Source organism: Phodopus roborovskii, unplaced genomic scaffold (assembly GCF_943737965.1).
Source record: "Phodopus roborovskii unplaced genomic scaffold, PHOROB, whole genome shotgun sequence".
NCBI lineage: Eukaryota > Metazoa > Chordata > Mammalia > Rodentia > Cricetidae > Phodopus > Phodopus roborovskii.
Window position 1 is genome coordinate 24,279,880 of NW_026126514.1, and position 20,781 is coordinate 24,300,660.

Sequence of the window (20,781 nt, forward strand, 5' to 3'; positions counted from 1 at the left end):
GATAAAGCTTCTTCACAATGATAGATAGTAGTCACCCATGTGAGGGGAACAGCCTGGCACTATAAAGAGTCTCAGAAAGGATGAAGAGCTTTCATCAGAGAGGAGAGGGTGCTGGGAGACAGCTCAGTCAGTGAGTTGCTTACCATATTAACCTAAGTCAGTTCTCTGCAACCTACCTATGTAAAGGAGTCAGTCATGGAGGCAGACACTTGGAATTGCAGTTCTGGGAAGGTGGATTCCTTGGGACTCACTGGTCCGTCAGCCTAGCTTAACTAGTGAGTTCCGGGCCATGTGAGAGACCCTGACCCAAAAAACAAGGTGCATAGCATCTAAAGAATGTCACTCAAGGCAGACCTCTGGCCTTTACACACCATGCATCTGAACACACAGGCAATACACACATACACACACACACACACAGACACACACACACACACACACACACACACACACACACCAGAAGAGAGGAGACAGTGGAATGAAGTACTGTCCTGTCATGGACAGCGAGCTCTTTAGAGGACCACAGAGTTCAGGTGGCATGTTGCCCTCTCTTGCGGGTTTCCTGCACAGGAAACCAGCTTCATGTATACTGAGGCCCGGCTGGGGTCGAGCTCAATTTCACAACTGCCCACCTCCAAGAGGAAGCTGCTGATCCAATTACTTCTCTTCCTCTGACAGTACATTATTAAAATGACTGCTGAAGAGTAGACATTTATCTGAATAATGTTTTCCCAATATATAATTTCTAGATGTTTTGAAATTGGAGAAGACAAAAACAAAACCCCCAAACCTTAAAAGCTGCCATTAGTGTCACAGCCTCTGGACTCACAGGTAGCTGGAGGAATGCTGTGACCATGAAGTTGATGTCTTGGTGCAGCTGCTTCTTCTGAGTCTACCAACAGGCTGTCATAAAGCAGTGGTTGCCCACCCACTGAAGTAAAAACCTGCTCCCTGAGGGAAATCAGACACTCTGGACACAAAGCCCTTTCTGGGTCAGTAGGGACAACAGAATCCTGGCGCCAGTGGAGAAAACAGCCTTCGGGAAATGTCTTCAGGCATCTCTCTTTTTTGTTTTGTTTTGTTTTTCCAGACAGGGTTTCCTCTGTGTATCATTGGCTGTCCTGGAACTCGCTCTGCAGTCTGGCCTCGAACTCACAGAGATCTGCCTGCCTCTGGGATTAAAGAAGTGCACCACCATGCCGGGCTCTCCAGGCATCTCTTAAGGGGACTTTGAAGGCCATTGGCTACCAAGGTCAGGACAAATCCAGGCCCTCTTTGGGGAGCCCCAGGACACCCATGGAGTAGCCAGGAGCATTGGACCCTGAGGGCTGCCACCCTGAGATTTGGATTGGAATATCTGCTGGTTACAGAACGTGACCCGAGGGCCTGCAGTGCCCCCATCACCCGCAGGCACTTTTAGTCTTTAAACTGTCACTCACACTCATTGCTCAGCTTCATCCCACTGTAAGGGAGAAGACTACAAAGGGAACACAGAAAGGAAGCCTGTCTCCCTTCTGAAGCATCCTGGAGATCCGATTTAAAAAGGCGAAGTGAAGCCAGCCAGCCCATAATGTCATGCCCTTGCTTGAAAGGAGGGGCTCTGTCTAGTTTCTCCCTTAGGAACTGTTCCACTGGGCAACACAGGAAGATGGAGACAGAATGTGTCAGCCTCTCTTCCTCACAGGCCCCTCAGGAGTCTCTGGACTGATCTCTGTGCTACAGCCTTCGAGATGCATCTGTGTGCATGACAGGGCTGTACGTCACATAAATCACACAGTGAGTGGCATGTGGGGAGTGGGATGCCAGGCTGTGTGCCTGTAAGACGCGGGGGGGGGGGCGTGGGAAGGAGGACGGGTGTGGGAAGACGGAGCAGGGAGGAGGAGGCACACTACACTGTTCCCTTCTGGGAGCCTCTTTGTGATGCTTTCTTTCTGGCTTTCCTCTTCCACCTGGGTCACATTTGTCCCCAGGCATCCTCACTGGAGTACATAACCAAGTGCAGGGAAAGGTATGTGAGTAGGCAGGGGCGATGAGGAGAGGGTACAGGGGTCAGCACTAGCTATTGTAATTCTCTGCAGTGTCTGCACTTTACCTCCCATTCAGTCAGCCACACACATTTGTGAGTGCATTCTAACCCAGTGGGAGGGGAAACGGGTTCCCAACATCAGTGAGGGTCAGTGAGGATTGACTCCAAGAGACCCTGGGAGCCAGAACACAAAGGCTGGAGCTTTGGGAAGGATAGAGAGTCTGGCTTTTTATTTGTTCCCTTCCTCTAACCCTTAAAGCAGACCCCAGAGAGAGAAATATAGCCACAGCAGAGACAGCCACCAAAGGCTGGTCAGGAGGAAGCCTCCAGGCTACCCACCACTTAGCCTGGCAAAGGCAGCCAGCCAGAGTCTGACATTAAGAAGTCAGAGTATGTTTATAGACCCTAAGGAAATATTCCTTCCAGACCCGGGCACTGCATGCCATCTCCCACTCCCCACCCCCCACCAAAGTCAAATGCATCACTTCTGTAAGTTCCTCCCCCCCCACCCCCCGCCTCCTCTTCACTCCAGTCAGATATTCCAAAGTAAAAGTCACTTAGTGTAGCTCAAGCTCAAGTTTTTATACACAAGGGCAGGGTAACCAGATGGCTTGTTTTAGGTTAGGCCTGGGGGGGGGGGGAAGAATCAACAATGATACAAGGAAACAAAAGAATTGGGAGTGCGTCTCCAACCCTGACAGCAAGTGCCCTTAACAGACAGAAAAGATGGAGTCCGTTAACTTGAGGGTCACTAGGTGGAAGAGGACCAACAGGAAGACCACGCCATGCAGGGAAGGGGATCTGACTGAGCCTATGATAGTCTGGTCCTGGGTCCCCAGGCCTGGAGGCAAAGGTCTTGAACCAGATGGTCTCAAGGAGAGAGGCAGCATCCATGCCCAAGCTTGAGGCTAATTTCTGTAATCCTGGACTACCAAAAAGTGGGAGCGTACACGGGATTCCGAGTGACAGCGAGGATGGGTCTGGAAGATCCTAGGAGCCTATCAGCTTTTTCTTCCAACTTCAGCTTCCCTAGGTAAAGTATGTGTGGGGATGCGAGGGGTAATCAAGGAGGAAGAAATGGGCCCTGAGGCAGGAAAAGGCAACTGAGCCCATGATCTTGGGCATCTGAGGTTGAGAAAGGACAGAAAGTATTTAGAGAGTGCTTTCTTGAGACCAATAAAACCTACTGTTCACTAGGTTTTTTTTTTTAATGATTGATTTTTCATAAACTTTAGCTTATTTGATCTTGGGAAAGTACTGCCACCCACTTTGTAGGCTGGGATGAAGGGCTAGCAGCACTCTCCCATGGAAAGAGCAACGGGAGGAGAATCAGGATTCCAATCTGGACCTTGTGACATTTTCCTACATTCTAGACCTTCAATAGCAGAAAGAAAATGGCAGCCCAGTACATCCAACCTCACGTGTGTACCTGAAAGCACGCTGCCACCAGCATGAGGAAGCACAGGGCCGAAGCCTTCTGGCCTGAACGTTCTCACAGGTGGTCTGCAGGAGACCATGCAATATGATGGCATCAAGCGTAGCTTCCACTTCCGGAGGCCCTACCAGAAGGGGTGACCCCTGCCTGTCCTGCTAAGATGGCTCCAAAGAGTACGGAAGATGAAAATTTCAAGAAGTTAAAACAAAAGCAACCGCACACATTCCTATCTCTCCTCTGTCCACCCAGCACAATGGACCTTCCCAAAGCCCTAGCTTCTAGCAGAAATCACTCCACATCGCCTCTCAAGAGAAAGCCAGCAATGTCTGGTGATTTGTAGAGACAATGCAAGGATCCCAGGTTGACATGTTTCCTTGGTAACCAGGTTTCTGAGTTAAGGTCCAGGCCTGGGGTCCTCCACTCTGGGGGTGGAAGGCGCCATTTCCATCCCAGGGAGAGGATTCCTATGCTTTGGAAGGTAAGATGCTCTTGGTGGTGAACAGACTTAACCAGCCACAGCCAGCACTGAGGAAGGCTGTTCCCTAACTGATCAACTAGGACTGACTGTAAGTTTCTCGTATGATACCTTCTCTTCTTTGCCTCTAACCCATCTCTACCACTTTCCCACTGGCTTGCCAGACCTAACTGCTTGCCAGTACCCACCTCCCCAGGCCAACTGGATACACTTCAAGCCCTTCTGATTTCCCAAATTACACATGGCCTTCAACTCCAGCTCATGGATAAGGCTCCCACAAACTATTCCGATTCTCTATGTACCATCTCCTTTGCTCTTTCATTGCTATTTAATTTATGTGCCTTTCCAAAGTTCTACAGTTCCACTCATGCTAATTAATTGTGAGCACAGCTCATTTTCCCCTAATAGATCACAAAGTCCTGAGAGACAGATGCTATATGGAATTTATCCCCGCAGTTCCCCAATCTCCTTTTATGTCTAGCTGGGGGATTAGATTTAAATTTTGTGGGCATACAACAAATGATTATGAAAATGAAATCTACCTACGTTGTGTGTGTGTGTGTGTGTGTGTGTGTGTGTGTGTAAAGATGTACACACATTACTTGTGAAACAAATCAAAAAGTCTGCACAGGTCGGTTCTACTTCTCATTCTGTCCTTCAGCAAGCATTATGAAACATGGTTGCCCCTTCCCTAAACATCACCAGAACCATTGAAGACAAATACAGCCATCATGGAGACCAAGGTAAAGCTCCAGAAGGACAAGCCAAATGTTTCGAGTTGATTTGGTTACTTAAAAAAGTTGAAATTGCTTAATCAAAAGAAGAAGGGCATTGTTATTCCATAACCCAAGGAAACCTAAGGGCTTTGTGGCACTAGGGAGGGTGGGTGGGAAGACGAGCAGGAAAGTGTTTCCTACAATACACAGGACACAAATGGAGATGGCCAGGTCCTCTGATGACAAGGGAGTCTGAGGTGCCACAGATCCCTTTTTATAGTGAGAAGCCATTCCCAGGGGCCTCCAGGGTTTCCCAGGAACCAAGGTATCTGGGAATAAAGTGGAGAGAGGAAAGGAGGAAGTCACCTCAAGCAGGACTGTAAGACAAAATTACCCCCAGAATGTACTATGGGGAGGGCTGAGGCTTTCTTACAAGGTAGACGATGGCAGCAATCATGGTGGTATTCAGGTCCAATCAGGTAAAAGCCAGCTCCACACACACATATACACACACACCACCACCACACAGCCCATGTAGCTCAAAGTTTCTTTATTAAACAAAGATTTAGGGTCAGAATATACTTTCTCTGAGTCAAGTTCCAGGAAGACAATAGAAACTGTTGATTTAAAAAAGGGGGTGTTTCCTAAAGACTCAGATCTCAGCCAGCGGGGAGACAAGCCATTTCTACCAGACATGTAATATATTCACACACACACACAGAGAGAGAGAGGGGGGGGAGGGGAGAGGATGAGCCTCAAGAGTCTGCTAAGTACAAATCTAATCTCAGGAGAGCAGCAAACTCTCTTTCCTAAGGCAAATTGGAAAGGATGCTATCTGCTTTCAATTTCCTCTTTCCATATGGACCACAGAGACCACGATGCTAACTCCCCTCTCCCCGCACAGTCAGGGCCTAAGTGCACAGGATATCTCTTGAACTTGTGCCTGTGTGGTCCCTCAGGTACTCCTCCACCCAGAGTTCCCTCATACTTCTGACTTTGGTCCCGGGTCATTTGGGACAGAGACAGATGGCAGAACCGACCCATCACCAATGCTATCACTCCCCTGCCTCTCAAAGTGCTTAGGAGGAAGAGGGGGATTCTGGGGCAAGCTGCTGAAGTCTGTACTCCCCAGGGAAGGGGTGCTCTCTGCACTTGGCAAAGGTGTTTTGGTTACTGCCATACCAGGACTCACATACAGAGGTTCGGCCATAGCAAGAAGGGACATGGATGAGGATTGTGAGTGTGACCTTCTGACCCCGTGGCCCCCGAGCAGTACCTGCCAAGGCCTTGATCCGGGACCTCTCAAAGAGCCTGGCTGAGCTGCTGTCATTGTCTAGCTCATCATCCGGGACATCCCAGCGGGCACTGATCCGGCTGTACGGTGGCTGGTTGCCCACGTTTTCAAACTCTGTGGCCGAGGTCATGTCAGCGGGCTCTTCTCAGAGGCTGTGCCTGTCTCAGTCTTCATGGAAGGGTCCCTAGAGGACAGCAACACAGTCGGAGGGTTAGCTTCCAAGCCCCTTGCTGGGGAATCCAACAGAAGCAGATCCCACAGGAGCCATGCACGGTGCTGCCTGTCTGAGTGTTTCTCCCCCGGGGTCACAGGGTCCTGTGTTACAGGATCTCACTGCAGGAGTAACTGCGGTAGCAGTGTGAGCGGCGGGGACAGAGACTGAGAGCTGCATGCATGCGGCAGGGTCAGCATGGCCAGCAGGTGGAGACATAAGTCCCAGCCGGCCAGTTTTCCTTCAAACCTGCTGCCAGGGCTGTCTGTGGAGAGCAGCTTGAGAGAGTTCTCCTGGGAGCCAGAGGCTGGGGGCTGTGAGGCGGACAAAAGAGGAAGAGAAACCCCACTCCTGGATTGAGATCAGAAGCCTGCCTGCTGGTAGAGGGGAGGACAGACAGAGAGAGGAGCTGCTGAAAGCGGACTGAGTCTGACTTACATGGAGCTGGGGGGGGGGGGTGGGGGCCAAACATTGAGAATATCAGGCTGCCATTCAGACTCCAGCCCTAACAACTGCAAAGCCAAGCTCCCCCTGAAAGTGTGAGTAGTTGCTGGAATGAGGTTTCCTGTTGTCCCTAACCAGACCAAGCGGCCCAGGGGAGCCTGTTGTCCCATCCCGGCTGGCAGCACCGGGCACTGTATGCCATGGCAGAGGGAGAACTGGGTGTTTTAGGGAACCGAGTGCCAAGGAAAAAGGGAGACCAATGTGACTGCTAAACAGTTTGCAAGGAAGTTTGGAGGCACTCGTGGAAAGGGACAGGTGGAAAGGGACAGGAGCCCAAACAAGAGGGGAAAGAGCAGGGACAATATCAAAAATGAAGATAAGAAGCAGCCAGCAAGACTGAAGGACAGAAGAAGCAGGGGAGGCTGCAGAGGCCACCTTGGTTACCAGTGTCCCCGGCCTTTGGAAAATGACTGTCTTCCCTCATACATGACATCCAGGCATCTCCCTGGGAACTCAGGGAATTCCAAGTCCAGGCCTGTATTTCAGAATGGGGGCCCAGAGCCTTCAAATTCAAGAGAGTAACAGTGGGTGGAGGGAGGCAGTCAGATAACAAATGTCAGTAACTATTGAACTATCCATCCTATTCTCACATACCCCAGAACATGGGCTCACACCCTGATGCCTTCCCCAGGAGACACACGCAGGCAGGAAACAGCTCATGCTGGCCACGCTGGGCATGATTCGGTGCCTTGGGACTTACTGTTCAGACTCAGTCTCCCAGGCTGAAAAAAAATCAATCCCACCACATCCCTTTGAGGTAAGACAGGAGCCAGAATTATCCACCCTCGCAGTACAAGGAGGAAAGACAGGATGAGGCCTCCCCCCAAGGTCATCTAGGGAACTACTGTGGTGGTTTTGACCAGAGGCCAAACGGTAGCCCTGTTTGTCACCCTTTGACTGGACTGGTCTTAGGGATGCTTATGGAGAGAGGATTCGACCCATGGGCGGGCGGTGGCAGCTAGGGCAGCTGGAGCACACTGGCCACTCAGGGGAAAGGGAACGTGCCAAGTGGGAAAGTCAGTCATTACCCCATCATGCCAAGCCTGCACTCAAGACCACTTCTGTCTGTCCTTCTGAAAAGCCTGTACTCCATAAGGAACCAGCTGCTTCTGGGGCTGAGATTTCCCTCTCAGTTGACTGAGCAAAGACAGCTGGGAAAGGGTTTCCTATTCCTCATGCCTTCGCCACCTCCCTTGAGCAGAATGACCACTGGCATGGAAGTATGAGCCAGACAGAGGCTGGCCACCACCTGCAGGGCCACAACTCATCCAGTAGCCCCTGAGATGGGCCAAGCTACCAGATGCGGAGGTGAGGTAAGATCCGCCCGAGCACCAGAGGTAACCAGATCCTTGCTCGCTCTCTTCATCCTGGGCTATTTTTAAGAGTGGCTGGGAGAGGCCCAGGCTGCAAGGCTGTGGAGTGAGATTACCTTAGCCATGGCTCCGTAAATAAGTCTGTCCCAGAAAGATGAGCCCTAGCAGGCAGACCAGCAGAACCAGTCAGTGTGCAAGACAAGACTGATGGCCGGCCCTGGGTGCAGGAGAGCAGTGAGCAACACAGCAGCAATCCATCGTGCTCTAAAATGCCATCCTTCCTGGGACCCAGGCTCACAGAACACAGCAGCCAGACAGTGGTTCTGCCAGGATTGTGGGGAAATACACGTGTGCTTCTGAATACATGAGCCTAGTGTGTTTGTTGGCTTGCTTGCTAATGGAAGGACCAGAGCCCTGGAGATAGATACCATAGAAGATGGCAGCACAGAAGAAATGAGAATGGGGGTCTTCTTCCTGCCTCCTACCCTAGCCCCTGCCCAGGTGGCATTTCACCAGAGTCAGGGGGTGGTGAGGCATGCCCACATGCTCAGGCAAGGAATGGTCTCAGAGAATCGGAGGTAAGAGCACACAGGAAGAAAGGACCACGGCCTGACTTCTTCTACTGTCTTCCTGCGTGGCAGAATCAGGTGGATCTCTGTGAGTTTGAGTACAGCCTGGTCTACAGAGCGAGTTCCAGGGACAGGCTCCGAAGCTACACAGAGAAACCCTGCCTCAAAAAACCAACACAAAAAGTTGGACGGTTACCTCTGGTTATTCTAGAAATAAACAAAACCCCTCACCCCTGACCAAGGCAATGAGCCCGAAGCCAAATTGAACCCAGTGCTTTCTCACGGTCACCCATGTCTCCTCCCATTAGCATCACCATGACCCTTCAAGGCCTGACTAAAAGGAACCACTTTAGCCAAAGAGAAGAGCGGATGTTGAGGCCTCACAGGGAAACATCTAATCAAATGAGGAGCCACAGAAATGGCATTCAAGGTGACATCTGAGGGGAACCTGGAAATGGGAAGAAGTGATCACAGTTCCAGTGATATAAGTCATTTGTGCATATAGAGGGACTTCCATGATTCATGAAGGGCCCTAATATGGGCCTAGACTTCATGCCCTTGTCAGCAAACAGAGGGGTCATATGGGAGTTCCTTGTGCACTCACTTTTCAGTTCCCCCCAAAGACCTTCTTAAACCACCACACCTCTTATCAGAGTATAGGCGGGTCTGCCCCGTCCCGTTTCCAAAGTCACCCTCATCTGACAAATGCCATCCCCTGTCTCCAGGTGACATTGGTAGGACAGGTCATAAGAAGCGCTCCCATTCCTTCCCATTCAGTAATGAGAAGCCAACGTGACTATAACAGAGCAGAGTGCTTGCTTGCTGAAGGAACCCACTTACTCGGAAAACGTAGCATACAGACACTCACAGCCGCCTTTCACACAGACCCAGAATTCATCTGCTCCTAGAATGGGTGAGGCCTCAGAATCCCAGCCTTTGTGCTTTGCTCATCAATGAAGACCCGAGGAAGGTGCCAGGGGCTGTGGTGCTCTCTCGTGGGTCTGGCTTGTGCTCTGTCTGCTTTCTACCATCCCCCAGCAGAGAGAATGCTTTCCCTCCACTCCCGGTCTCCCATCATTATCACCAGCACCCCCTCTTCTCCTGGTCCCTCGAAGGCATGGAGCAACAGGCCTGGGAAATGGGACCACATCAGGGAATGCCATTCTTCCTCAGTGGGTCAAGGAGGAGGCCATAAAGTCCCTCGGACAATGACTTGGATTAGACACTCCAGGTTTGTCTTGTCTAATTGTATGGTCTGCCCTTACATGTTTTCTCATCTGTGCTGTTGCTTAGGCTGCTCCAACCTGCTTTTAACCTATTTGGTACTATGGCAACCCAGGTCAGGAGATTAAATCCTGCAGTTCCCTTGGTTACTTCTCTTCGAATGCATCACCAATGAGGGAAGATGCCCTTCTAGCCCCCCTGCTCATAACGAGATTGCATATGCAGACACCTTGAAGAAAAGTCAAGTACATAAAACACTCACTGGGACAGAATGAGAACCAATGAGATGCCATCGTAGACATTTACTCCAGGCACACCCCTGTTAGCTTGACATCTCCACCTACATAATACAGTTCAGCCTCAATATGGCCACCACTGTGTGCACATTAACCCTCAGAAGAGCCGAACACGGGAGGGTCAGCACCATGGCGGCCACAGTAAAACCTGGGTAAACGCCACCTGTGAGTGGCCTTCCAAGCAGGTGAAAGCCACTAGCATTTCTCCTTCCAAAGCATTCTCTGCATTGCCATACTGTGCAGGTCATGTGCCAACACAGCCTGGGTACTCCAAGACTGCTATTGCCAGCATCAAGAATCCCCATGCACTTGCGTTGTACTGGTCGGTCTTGACTGTACTGTTTGGTGAGGCCTTTCGGAGCTGGGCAGTTTCTATCACTAGGCAGGGGCTTTAGACCCACGTGTTCCAACTTGTCTGACGTCATCCTGGAAAAATCTATTAAGAACTATCTCTGATCATACTGCAGCTGCTGGAGCAGGGGTGAGGTGGAGAACACAGCTCTGCCAGTCTTTACAGGGATTTGGTTGGAAACAGGTCCTGCTTAGCTCTGTACGGGGACTGCCTTTCCAGAACAGAGTGGATAGGCACTCACATCCTGCTCCATTGGGGACAATTAGGGGCAGAAAGGAGACAACAGTCTTATATGAAGGGTTAGCATCCCTAATCAATAGGGCTCTAAACTCTAAAGTGTTTTCAGCTTTGACATAATATTGTAAGTGGAAAATTCCATACCCGGTCTCATGCGATGGGTCACAACCCACAGTCAGGGTCACTTGAAAATACTGCGTAAAATTACCCGAAGCTATGTGTATGTATGATGTACATGATGCAAACATAGATTTCATATGTAGACTTGGGGACCCTTAGGAATTTCATTATGCATATGCAAATATTCCAAAAATCAACAAAAAGATAAAAAGTCCAAAATACTTAAGGTTGCACATCTCTCAGACAACCAGCACATAATCTTCAAAGATTGCTATTTCTAAGCTCAACGGCAACAGTGACAGAAAACTGGTACTATGCATCCCTACTTCTGCGGACCATTTTGTTGTTGTTAAGATTAACACTGATTTATTCTCTTGGGATAAGTAGCAGGTAAACGGAAAAGGTAAATGTACATGCTTTCTTCTTTCACTAGGACCACGCTCTCCCCCACCCAAAGAAACCCACAGCCACTTCTCTCTTCCAGACAGCTGCAGGGGGTGACCAAGTAGTGAGGGCTTCGACAATGGAAATGGTGAAAGCAGACTGAAGCAATGAAATCCAGTCAATTATTTCCAATAAAACAACTGATCCCAGGATCAAATTAAAGGAGTCTTAGTGTCACTGAGACTGGGACTAGGCCTTGTGTGCAACACGAAGGACCTTCCCACCTGCGATTTTCTCCACCTGCGATTTTCTCGTCAAAACTGTGAAGCTGCAGAATCAAGTCTTCAGGACTGACTTCCTGTTTTCAGGATTTACAGGAAATCAAGAGACAAGCAAAGAGAAAAATCCAGAGCTCTGGGCATCCATCCTGCACACAACAGACCCAGTTTATTCTAGTTCATGTCATTGAAACAAAGGTGGATTTGTTTGCTTGCTTGCTTGCTTGCTTGTTTTAAAGAGGAAGGCTGTGGGGATTGTTGTGGGTCAAAAGAGACTTAGAAGATGTAACAAGCAAACACAATGTGTACATTGTGTTGTACCTTAGGGCAATCAAAGCTATTTGAATTACAGGCTCAGTTTTGGATGATAACCAGGCATTCTAGTCAACAGTAATAGGTATGATAATGATGTTAGGATTATGTAAGAAAACAAAACTACAGTGGTTTGAATGAAAATAACCCCATACATAGAGAGTGGCACTATTAGTTGAAGTGTGTCCCTGGAGGTGGGCTTTGAAGTTTCAAATGCTCAAGCCAGGCCCAGACACTCTCTCTCTCTCTCTCTCTCTCTCTCTCTCTCTCTCTCTCTCTCTCTCTCTCTCTCTCTCTCTCTCGGTTTTTTGAGATAGGGTTTCTCTGTGTAGCTTTGGAGCCTGTCCTGGAACTCACTTTGTAGACCAGGCTGGCCTCGAACTCAGAGATCTGCCTGCCTCTGCCTCCCAAGTGCCGGAACTAAAGGCGTGCGCCACCAACACCCAGCCTGGATGTAGGACTCTCAGCTTCCTCTCCAGCACCATGTCTGCGTGCATGCTGCCATGCTTCCTGCTGTGATGAGAATGAATTAAACCTCTGAACTGCAAGCCAGCTCCAAGTAAGTGTTTTCCTTTTAAAAGAGTTGCTGTGGTCATGGTGTCTCTTCACAGCAACAGAGCATAGTCTTCTTCAGCACCACTAAAATGCACAGTGGGTTTATGTCTTATCTAGGCTTTCTGTTGCTGTGACAAGACATGAGATCTGGAATTTGCTTAACCCTGTCTTAGGGAAGTAGGAAACAGAAACAAATGAGAAACCGCTAGCAACTTACTTGGGAGATGCATATATGGATCTGTGATACCATCCCCCCTGCTCCTACATTAAATGCTTGCATCCCAGTATTCAGGAGGCTGAGGCAGGAAGACCACCATGAGCTCAAGCCCACAGTAAGTGTCAATCCAATCTGGGATACACAGACTCTGTCAAAACACACACACACACACACACACACACACACACACACACACACACACATATGAGTGCTTTTCTCTAAAGTTTATAAATTAGGTATAACAGATCAACACAACTCATAACAGAATAAGACAAGTATAATTATATAGTTTAGTAAAATTTCCAGCACTACTCTTGCACATTGGTTCCATTGAATAAAGTAAGAGTTACTTAAATTCTAGACGATGACTCTATGAAAGCCATCCTGATACTGGAAAGGGAGTCATGGGTGGGTAGCATATACAGCATCGATATGTCAAGTGAAAAATAATAGAATGACTCACACCCATGTTAGAGCAGGAGATGCAAGACTCCATCATGCTACTCAGAAATAGTATGCAGTCTAAAGCGTACAAATGTATTTTCTGAAGGGTTCCACTTAATACTTTCAGCTTGCTGTAGCCATTGACACTGAAATCACGAAAAGTGAAGGCGAGAACTGCCTAGCGGTCCATAGCCTGAAATACGAGTGGTACTTAGAATACAAGCCAACACTACCACTGCCTCAACATCTGGCATGGGCTGGCGGCTCCTGCCTCCCTTTCTGAGCTCATCTCCACCTGCACGATATGTGTCCTCCAAACCTTCTTTCATCTCTTCAAACTTGTCGTGTCTGGACCACCTCCGGGCCCTTTTATATGCTGAGCCTGTGCTAGACACTTTTTGGAGCAACTATGCATGTCTGCCTCATTCCCATTTCCCAAGGCTCCTCTTAGATATCACTTCCTGTGGCAGTCCTCCCTAAGCGTGCTCCCTAGGGTGAGTCCTCCCCATCATCGTTGGTCTCAGGACTCTGCCCCCACTATCGGAACTGCGCTTACACACCTGTCTGTTGACTTTCTCGCCACTTTCTCTCTCCTTGCCTAGGCTGTGGGCTCCATGTGGGCAGGCAGTAGCCACGTTCGTCTTGCTCATTGGATTCTAGTACTCAGTGGTGCACCCAGGACTGAGTAGGTGCTCAATAAATAGTATGGTCTTAGAGACCTGCTCCCGTTCTGGAGTCCCTCCACCTCCCTCCACCTCACTGCCTATCCCGCTACCGCTTTCCCCAGGTAACCCGCTTACGAGCACTAAGCTCCCATTTAACATCTCTTATCACCAAGTCCAACTGTGAGACATTTACCATTCCTTCATGCTCTAAAGCTCCCTTTTCATTTCAGGCTGTCACTTCTTGCCAGGCTTTGGAAGATGTTCCCTTTCTTCCTACGCTCAGGCCTTTCAACCTACCCCCTATAAGGGCACACCCTTTTCTGGAAGCTTCCAACAACCCAGTCTGATCCAAAGCTACAGCATCTGGGGCTGAGCGCATCATCTTCCTGTGCTAACTCTGTCGATGCACGTCACACCTGTCACATCCCGTACACGGAAACTCAGCTACCTCTCTCCTCCAGACTCGTTTTTGGTGGTGGTAGTTTTGAGGGGGGGTGTCTTTTCACTTAGAAATGCAATATAGAGCAGTTCTCAGAATTTAATCGGGATTACCTTTCCCCTCCCACCCACCTTCCCGGATCCTTCACTGCTTCTAGGCCCAAGTGGAAGGGACAGTCAAAACGGGATTAAGGAAACTTTTACTTCCCAGCTTTTACTCCCTACCCTCAGCCTAATTGCCATGGCGAGGTAAGTCTAGATCCACACAGTCCCCCTTTGCCCATCCCTCAAACCCGGGGAGGAGTGCTGTACTACTTAGATTTTTTTTTTTTTTTTTTTGTCCCCTTAACACAAACCAGAGTCATCTGGGAAGAGAGAACCTGAAGAAACATGCAAGGCTGAGGTCAGGACTGGCTTCTATAGAAGACACGCTATTTGAAGGTCAGGGAGGCCAGGGCTGGAAACACCGCATGTGCGATCATGCTGAGATTCAATAGCCAGTGTAGTCCCGAGGCTCCTGCTGTCTCAGCCACAGCCTCCTAGCAGCTCTTCTGTTGCTAATCCAATCCCTGCTCAGTGTCCTCATTCAAAAGACAAGAAGACTATCAGGTGGGCATTGGTGACACACGCCTTTCATCCCAGCAGTCAGGAGACAGAGGCAGGCGGATCTCTGTGAATTCAAGCCCAGCTTGGTCTACAGAGCTACACAGGGAAACCCTGACTCAAAACATACAAAACAAACAAGCAAAGAAGACCAAGAAAGCAGCAGCCTCTTCCTGATGCTCCCAGACAGGAATTCACTCTCCATCACACGCAGGAGTCTTTCATGCCTCCTTCATCACACCACAGAAATGCCAGTCACGGAATGATTTCCATCTCAACATCTCCACCACACAAACAATAGCAGCTATTTTAAAAGACTGACTTTTAAATAATGTATAAGTTATGGGTGCCAATTTATTTATTCATGTTGGAGCTTTTACAATAACTCAATTAAAACTCATCTTTTAACAGTAGCTCGGGCCCATGAGGGAACAGGCCAAGGGGTTTCCCCATCCTTGGCCAGGGCACCGAGCCTGACTTCATGGGGCCATCCTCTGGGAACATTTAGGAAGTGTCTGCAAGAGGTAGCTCCAGTCTCAAGCAGAGGCAACTGCCACTTCTCACGGCCTGGCAACAGTTCGTGCTACACCCTGTCTCCCAGGCCTTCGCTGGAGCCTGTGGCCACTCGGCCCTTCAGCCCTCAATTGAGTGCTCTCTCTGATCGAGGGGAAGCACCAGCCACCAGCTTATAAAAGGCACAGTGTAGGCCACACTCCTCAGGAACGATATCAAACTCTGGATGAGTGTGAAGCAGAGCCTGGGCCTAGGAATGTCCTAGCTACTACTTTACCTGTTGTTATGATAAAATAGCAGATAAGAGCACATCCATGAAGGAAGGGTTTACTCTGACTCACAGTTTGAGGGCACAGCCCACCATGGCAGGGAAGTCCCTGCGGCAGAAGTTTGAGGCAGCTGGTTATACTGCCTCCGTGGTCAGGAAATGGGGGGGGGGAAGAGGCTTGGCATTGCGGGGGACAGACACTGGTGCTTTGTGTTCAGTCCAGGACCCAACCTCAGAAAATGCTGCCACCCACCTTAGTTAATCTAAACAAAATAATCCCTCACGGGTGTGGCCAGGGGCTCACCTAATCTATATAACCCTTCACAGGCCTGTCTGGAAGTTTGTCTCCTGGTGGTCCCAGAGCTTGTCAAGATGACAATCAATACAACCATCACAGAAGGGAACCCAGAATTACTAAGACCCCATTTGAGTCAGCCCCACTTACTGCATGCACACACCTGAACCAACTGCTAACTAACCTGCATTGTTGTTACTATGTTACTATTCTGTCAAAATAAAAGACCTCACTTAAAATCCTAACTTCCATTCTTAGTAGTTGTGTCTCCTTCTACAAGTCATTAAAAAAAAAAAAAACCACTGTGTGCCTCAGTTTCCCCGAGCTGTTGTGGCACAACTACTTGGCATACCCATATCTTTGTGCTGCATTTTCTGCTCGCACAGTTCAGACACATTTTCCAGTCGCCCTTCTGCTTAGGTGTGGCCTGCATCTCTTCAAGGTCTAAGCCATAAAGCCCTTCCCATCATTCCCTCGTCCTTGCCCCCATGTTCCTAGAACCAAGAAATCAGGGTCACAAGAAGGGAGGAAACTACCATCCTCGATGAGCAGTGAGTAAGCCTTCCTCCTTGGTTCACATCACTTTCCTCATCTACAATGTGCGCAAGAAACAAAAGTTCCACTTTGTGGTTTCCGCCAGTCCGCTCAACACTCACCACATAAACTCGAAGGAGAGATTATACAAAGTTATCTGGCTGTGATGTAGAAACTGTATGCTGCCAAATGGCCCAAGCTGTTACCTACAAAAAATGTGCAGTGTATCTTGGTTTGAAGTTTGTGGGTGTGGTCAATATGTTTATTCTCAGGAATGCAGGAAGGACAGTTCACTGCCATCTCGTTCTTTCTGAGACGCTGTCCCTTGCACCCTTCTTCATGTATCACTGTCCGAAAGGGCCTTATGCCACTCTAGTGAGCAGACCAGCCCTTCCTCAGGCCACTGACCTTCCCACTGCCAAGTGAGACCAACACTGACAACCTAAGTTCCTATCACTTCTCAAAAACATGGGAGTTGCTTTCCCGTTACTGGGAAAATTCAGAGGAGGGAGTGTCAAAGAGGCAGGTTTGGAGCCAAACCATGCCAATGGGTGACAAATAATTGGTCAGACAAGCTACTGACTACGTTGACTTAATGAAGGGAGGTACCTGGCTATGGTATCTGCAGAGAAAGCCAGCTCTATCCTGTCTGCCCCAGGAAGGTATGAACTTCTCAACAGACTGTGCTAGAACTCTATTCTAGTTACTTTTCCCATAAAAGCTAGAACTCTATTCTGGTTACTTTTCCCATAAAAACAATTGAAAGGGCCAGGAGTGGTGGTGCATGTTTTGTGAGTTCGAGGCCAGTCTGGTGTTCAGAGTGAGTTCCAGGACAGACAGGATTACACAGAGAAAAATAAAAGCCAAAGACATTTTGAGATAAGAAAACTCATACCACCCATTTCAAAACTACAGTCATCAAGATAGCAAAACATTCCAGGCATGGTGATGCTCATCTTTAGTCCCAGCACTCAGAAGGCAGAAGTAGGCAGATCTTGCTGAGTTTGAGGTCAGTCTGGTCTACATAGTGAGCTCCAGGACAAGAAAGTATGGCACGAGGCCAGCCATACATGCCCATGGAATAGAAAAAAGTCCAGAAATAAGTGGGCATATGTGACCAATTCTGTTTTTCACTTTATTTTATGAGTATTTTTGCTGTGTGTGTGTGTCTGTGCGCCCAGTACTCTTGGAGGTCAGAAGAGAAGCTTGGATCACTTGGAACTGGAGTTATGGATGGCTGTAAGCCACCATGTGGGTGCTGGGAACTGAACCCGGGTCCTCTGCAAGAACAGCAAGTGCTCTTAACCATTGAGCCATCTTCTCCAGACCCTTAGCTGATTTTTGACAAAGGTGCTAAAGCAACTTAAAGAGGAAAGGATAGTTTGCCTGTTTTTCAACAAATGGTGCTGGAAAAGCTGTACATCATATGCAAGACTGTGAACTGGGGCCAGTAACCGGAAACAGAATTCAAAAATTAACTCTAGATGAATTATACACTTAATTATAAAGCTTACAACTATAAAACTCCTAGGAAAAAATGAAATCTTAGAGACATTAGACTAAGTGAAAAATAATTCAAGCACAGCAACAGCATAATCCATAAGGGACAAGATGTAAAAGGAAAGTTTGATAAATCTGACCACTCAAATTAAAATCATCTGCTCCTCAAAAGGCACTGTCAAGAGTGAAAATAAAAGCAGCAGACTGGGAAGAAATGTTTGCAAAACACACATTTGATAAGGAACTTCCACCCAGAAACAAAGAACTCTCAAAATCCATTAATAAATAAACCAAACCCTCGTGAGAAAGAGCAAAAGGGTTATAAGATGCTTCGATAGAAAAAGCGTGTGGATGGCAAAAAAAAAAAAAAAAAAAAAAAAAAGTGCTTAATCACATAGGGAGGACGCACATCAAAGCCTCGAGAAGACAGCAGCATGTACTTATTCAAAAAAAAAAAAAAAAAAACCCTTGACCGATCAGGATGCAGACCCTGAGACTCCCACATGTCACTTTGTGAGATACAGACAGAATAGTACAGCAACTATAGAAAACAGTGTAACAGAGATTGAACATGCACTTACCATACGACCTAGCAATCCCACTCCTAGGCATTTGCCCAAGAGCAGTGAAAACTTCTGTTCACACAGAAACCTCTATGCAAATATTTACAGTGACTTTATCAACCAGAAATTGGAAACAACCTAAATGCTTATCAACTGAAGAATGGCTAAGCCAACTGGTACATCCACAAAGTAGAATATTACTCAGTGATTAAAACAAAACAAAACAAAACAAAACAAGACGATATACACACAGCATGGATGAGTCACAAATGCATTATGCTAAATAACTTTAAAAAGGAATCGGGAGGCTTCGTGTTATGTAATCTGATGTATGTGACATTTGGGAAAAAACAAAACTATAGGGACAGAAGCAAATCAATGATACCAGGGATTAGAGTTGGGACAAGAGGTTAGAAACAAATGAGCATGAGAGACTGCTGGGGTGGGGGTGGGGTGGGGGATAACCGTGGTAGTAGTTACACAACCATGCATATTTATCAAACCTATAGAATCGGAACCCAAAATTTATAAAGTGTATGTACAATACACCTGAATAGGCCTAAAAATAAAACAAAGGTAAAATTATAAACATAAAAGGCTTAAAACATTTGTGGAATACTTTTTGCTTGTAGTTCCACTATTATTAATGGCCCCGACAACAATAATTTAGAATAATTATTACAATTAATTGTTATGTAAGGAGTCTTTTGATCAAGTTACTGTAATATGAGTATGTATAGAGAAGAATTCTAGGGGTGGAAGAGATGGCTCATGGGTTAAGGCACTTACTGCTCTTATAGAGGACCAGGGTTTGATTCCCAGCACACACATGGAGTAGGGACTTATTACAACTTAAGCTGTAGAGGATCCAAGGCCCTTGTCTGATTTCCACAGGTACCTACACATGCAAACACACACACACACACACACACACTCACACATTTTAAAAATTAAATAAATCTTAAAAGAATTCTCTCCATACCCAAGTTATCTAAAATATAATATAAATAATGACAGAATAAGTATAAATAATGACAATATGTGGGATTTCAGAGCTAGAAACAATATTTAAAGCTAGAAGAGTCTTTTAGAAGAAACTCCTTAGAACAGTGTTAATTTTTATTGTTCTGTGTAAATGATATTTATCAGAAAGTTTTCTCAAGCCATTTCTCCCCATTCATCTTAATACACGCTGCAGCCAGACAAACCAGGAGCTGGAAATCAAACTCTCTACCTAAGACTTGGGATGGTTTGTTTTCTGTCAGTAGCATACCCACCTCAAGCAAAAAAAAAACTCTTAAGACAGGCAGGGACTGTTGATCAGCCACTGCCATCTCAGGGTCCTCCATGAGAGCCAAATGCCCCTTGCTTTTCTGGACCTTGATAGTGTCCCATAAGTCCAACATGCTTGTTTGAGTCCACTAAATATGAATGAGAGAGCCAACAGAGTGAAGGGTGTGTGTGTGAGAGTGTGTGTGTATGTGAGTGTGTGTGAATGTGTATGTATGTGTGACTATAAGTGTGTGTGTGAGTGTGTGTGTGGAGTGTATGAGTGTGTGAGTGTGTATGTGAGTGTGTGTGTGTGAGTGTGTGACTGTGTGAGTGTGTATGACTGTGTGTGTATGTGTGTGTGACTGTGTGTGTGTATGTGTGAGTGAGTGTGTGGCTGTGAGTGTGTGTGTGTGTATGTGTGTGTGACTGAGTGTGTGTATGTGTGAGTGTGTGACTGTGTGAGTGTGTGTGTGTGTGTGTGTGTGTGTAAGTGTGTGTGGGGGCTATGTTGTGTTTGTGGAGGGTAGAGGACAACTTTGAGGAAGTGGGTCTTTCCTTGTATTGTGGGTTGTAGTGTGGTCAGGATTCATCAGGCATGTGTAGCAAGCCTTTACCTTCTAGGCATCCTGCCTTCTTGTCTACCTTCTATTTTGAGACCTGATCTTTCTCTGAACCTGGAGCTCCTCGGTTCTTCTAGACTGGCTAGCCAACAAGCACCCAGGTCCTTCCTCAGCATCTCCACCCAGCCCAGAGCACTAGGATCACAGGCATGCCTGGCTGTTGTGTGACTGCTTAGGTGTTAGGAACTCAAGCTTATGCATCAAGCACTTGACAGAGCAGGCCAGAGCAGAGGGTTTTTGAGGTAACTGGTTATATTTATGGTTTAAATGTTTCAACCCATCTTTTATAAATACAAAAAGGGAGGTAGGAAGGAAGAAAGAAAGAAAGAAAGAAAGAAAGGAAGGAAGGAAGGAAGGAAGGAAGGAAGAGAAAAAGCCTTTTGAAAGTCACAAAAGTAACAATGACTGTCTCAAATGCAAGGCAATCAGCATATCCTTCAATTGTTTAATACCTAACCCTAGACTTGGGTGCAAATTCAGAAAGCTGTGTTTACTCTTCGGAGAGTTCCCCAGAAGAACCTCCTGTGACTAAGGACAGCATATGTTCC

At 47.5% G+C, this 20,781-nt stretch overlaps 1 protein-coding gene across 2 annotated transcripts in view; it reads right to left on the reverse strand.

Annotated features, from left to right (window-relative positions):
- Window positions 1-20,781, reverse strand: part of Sptb (spectrin beta, erythrocytic) — a 119,258-nt gene that overhangs the window by 60,916 nt on the left and 37,561 nt on the right. For both annotated transcript variants that reach the window (XM_051196013.1, XM_051196014.1), the window contains exon 2: window positions 5,929-6,130. In XM_051196013.1, coding sequence (XP_051051970.1) covers window positions 5,929-6,076 — 148 coding nt within the window. In that variant the 5' untranslated portion in view covers window positions 6,077-6,130. The remainder of the gene's footprint in view (window positions 1-5,928; window positions 6,131-20,781) is intronic.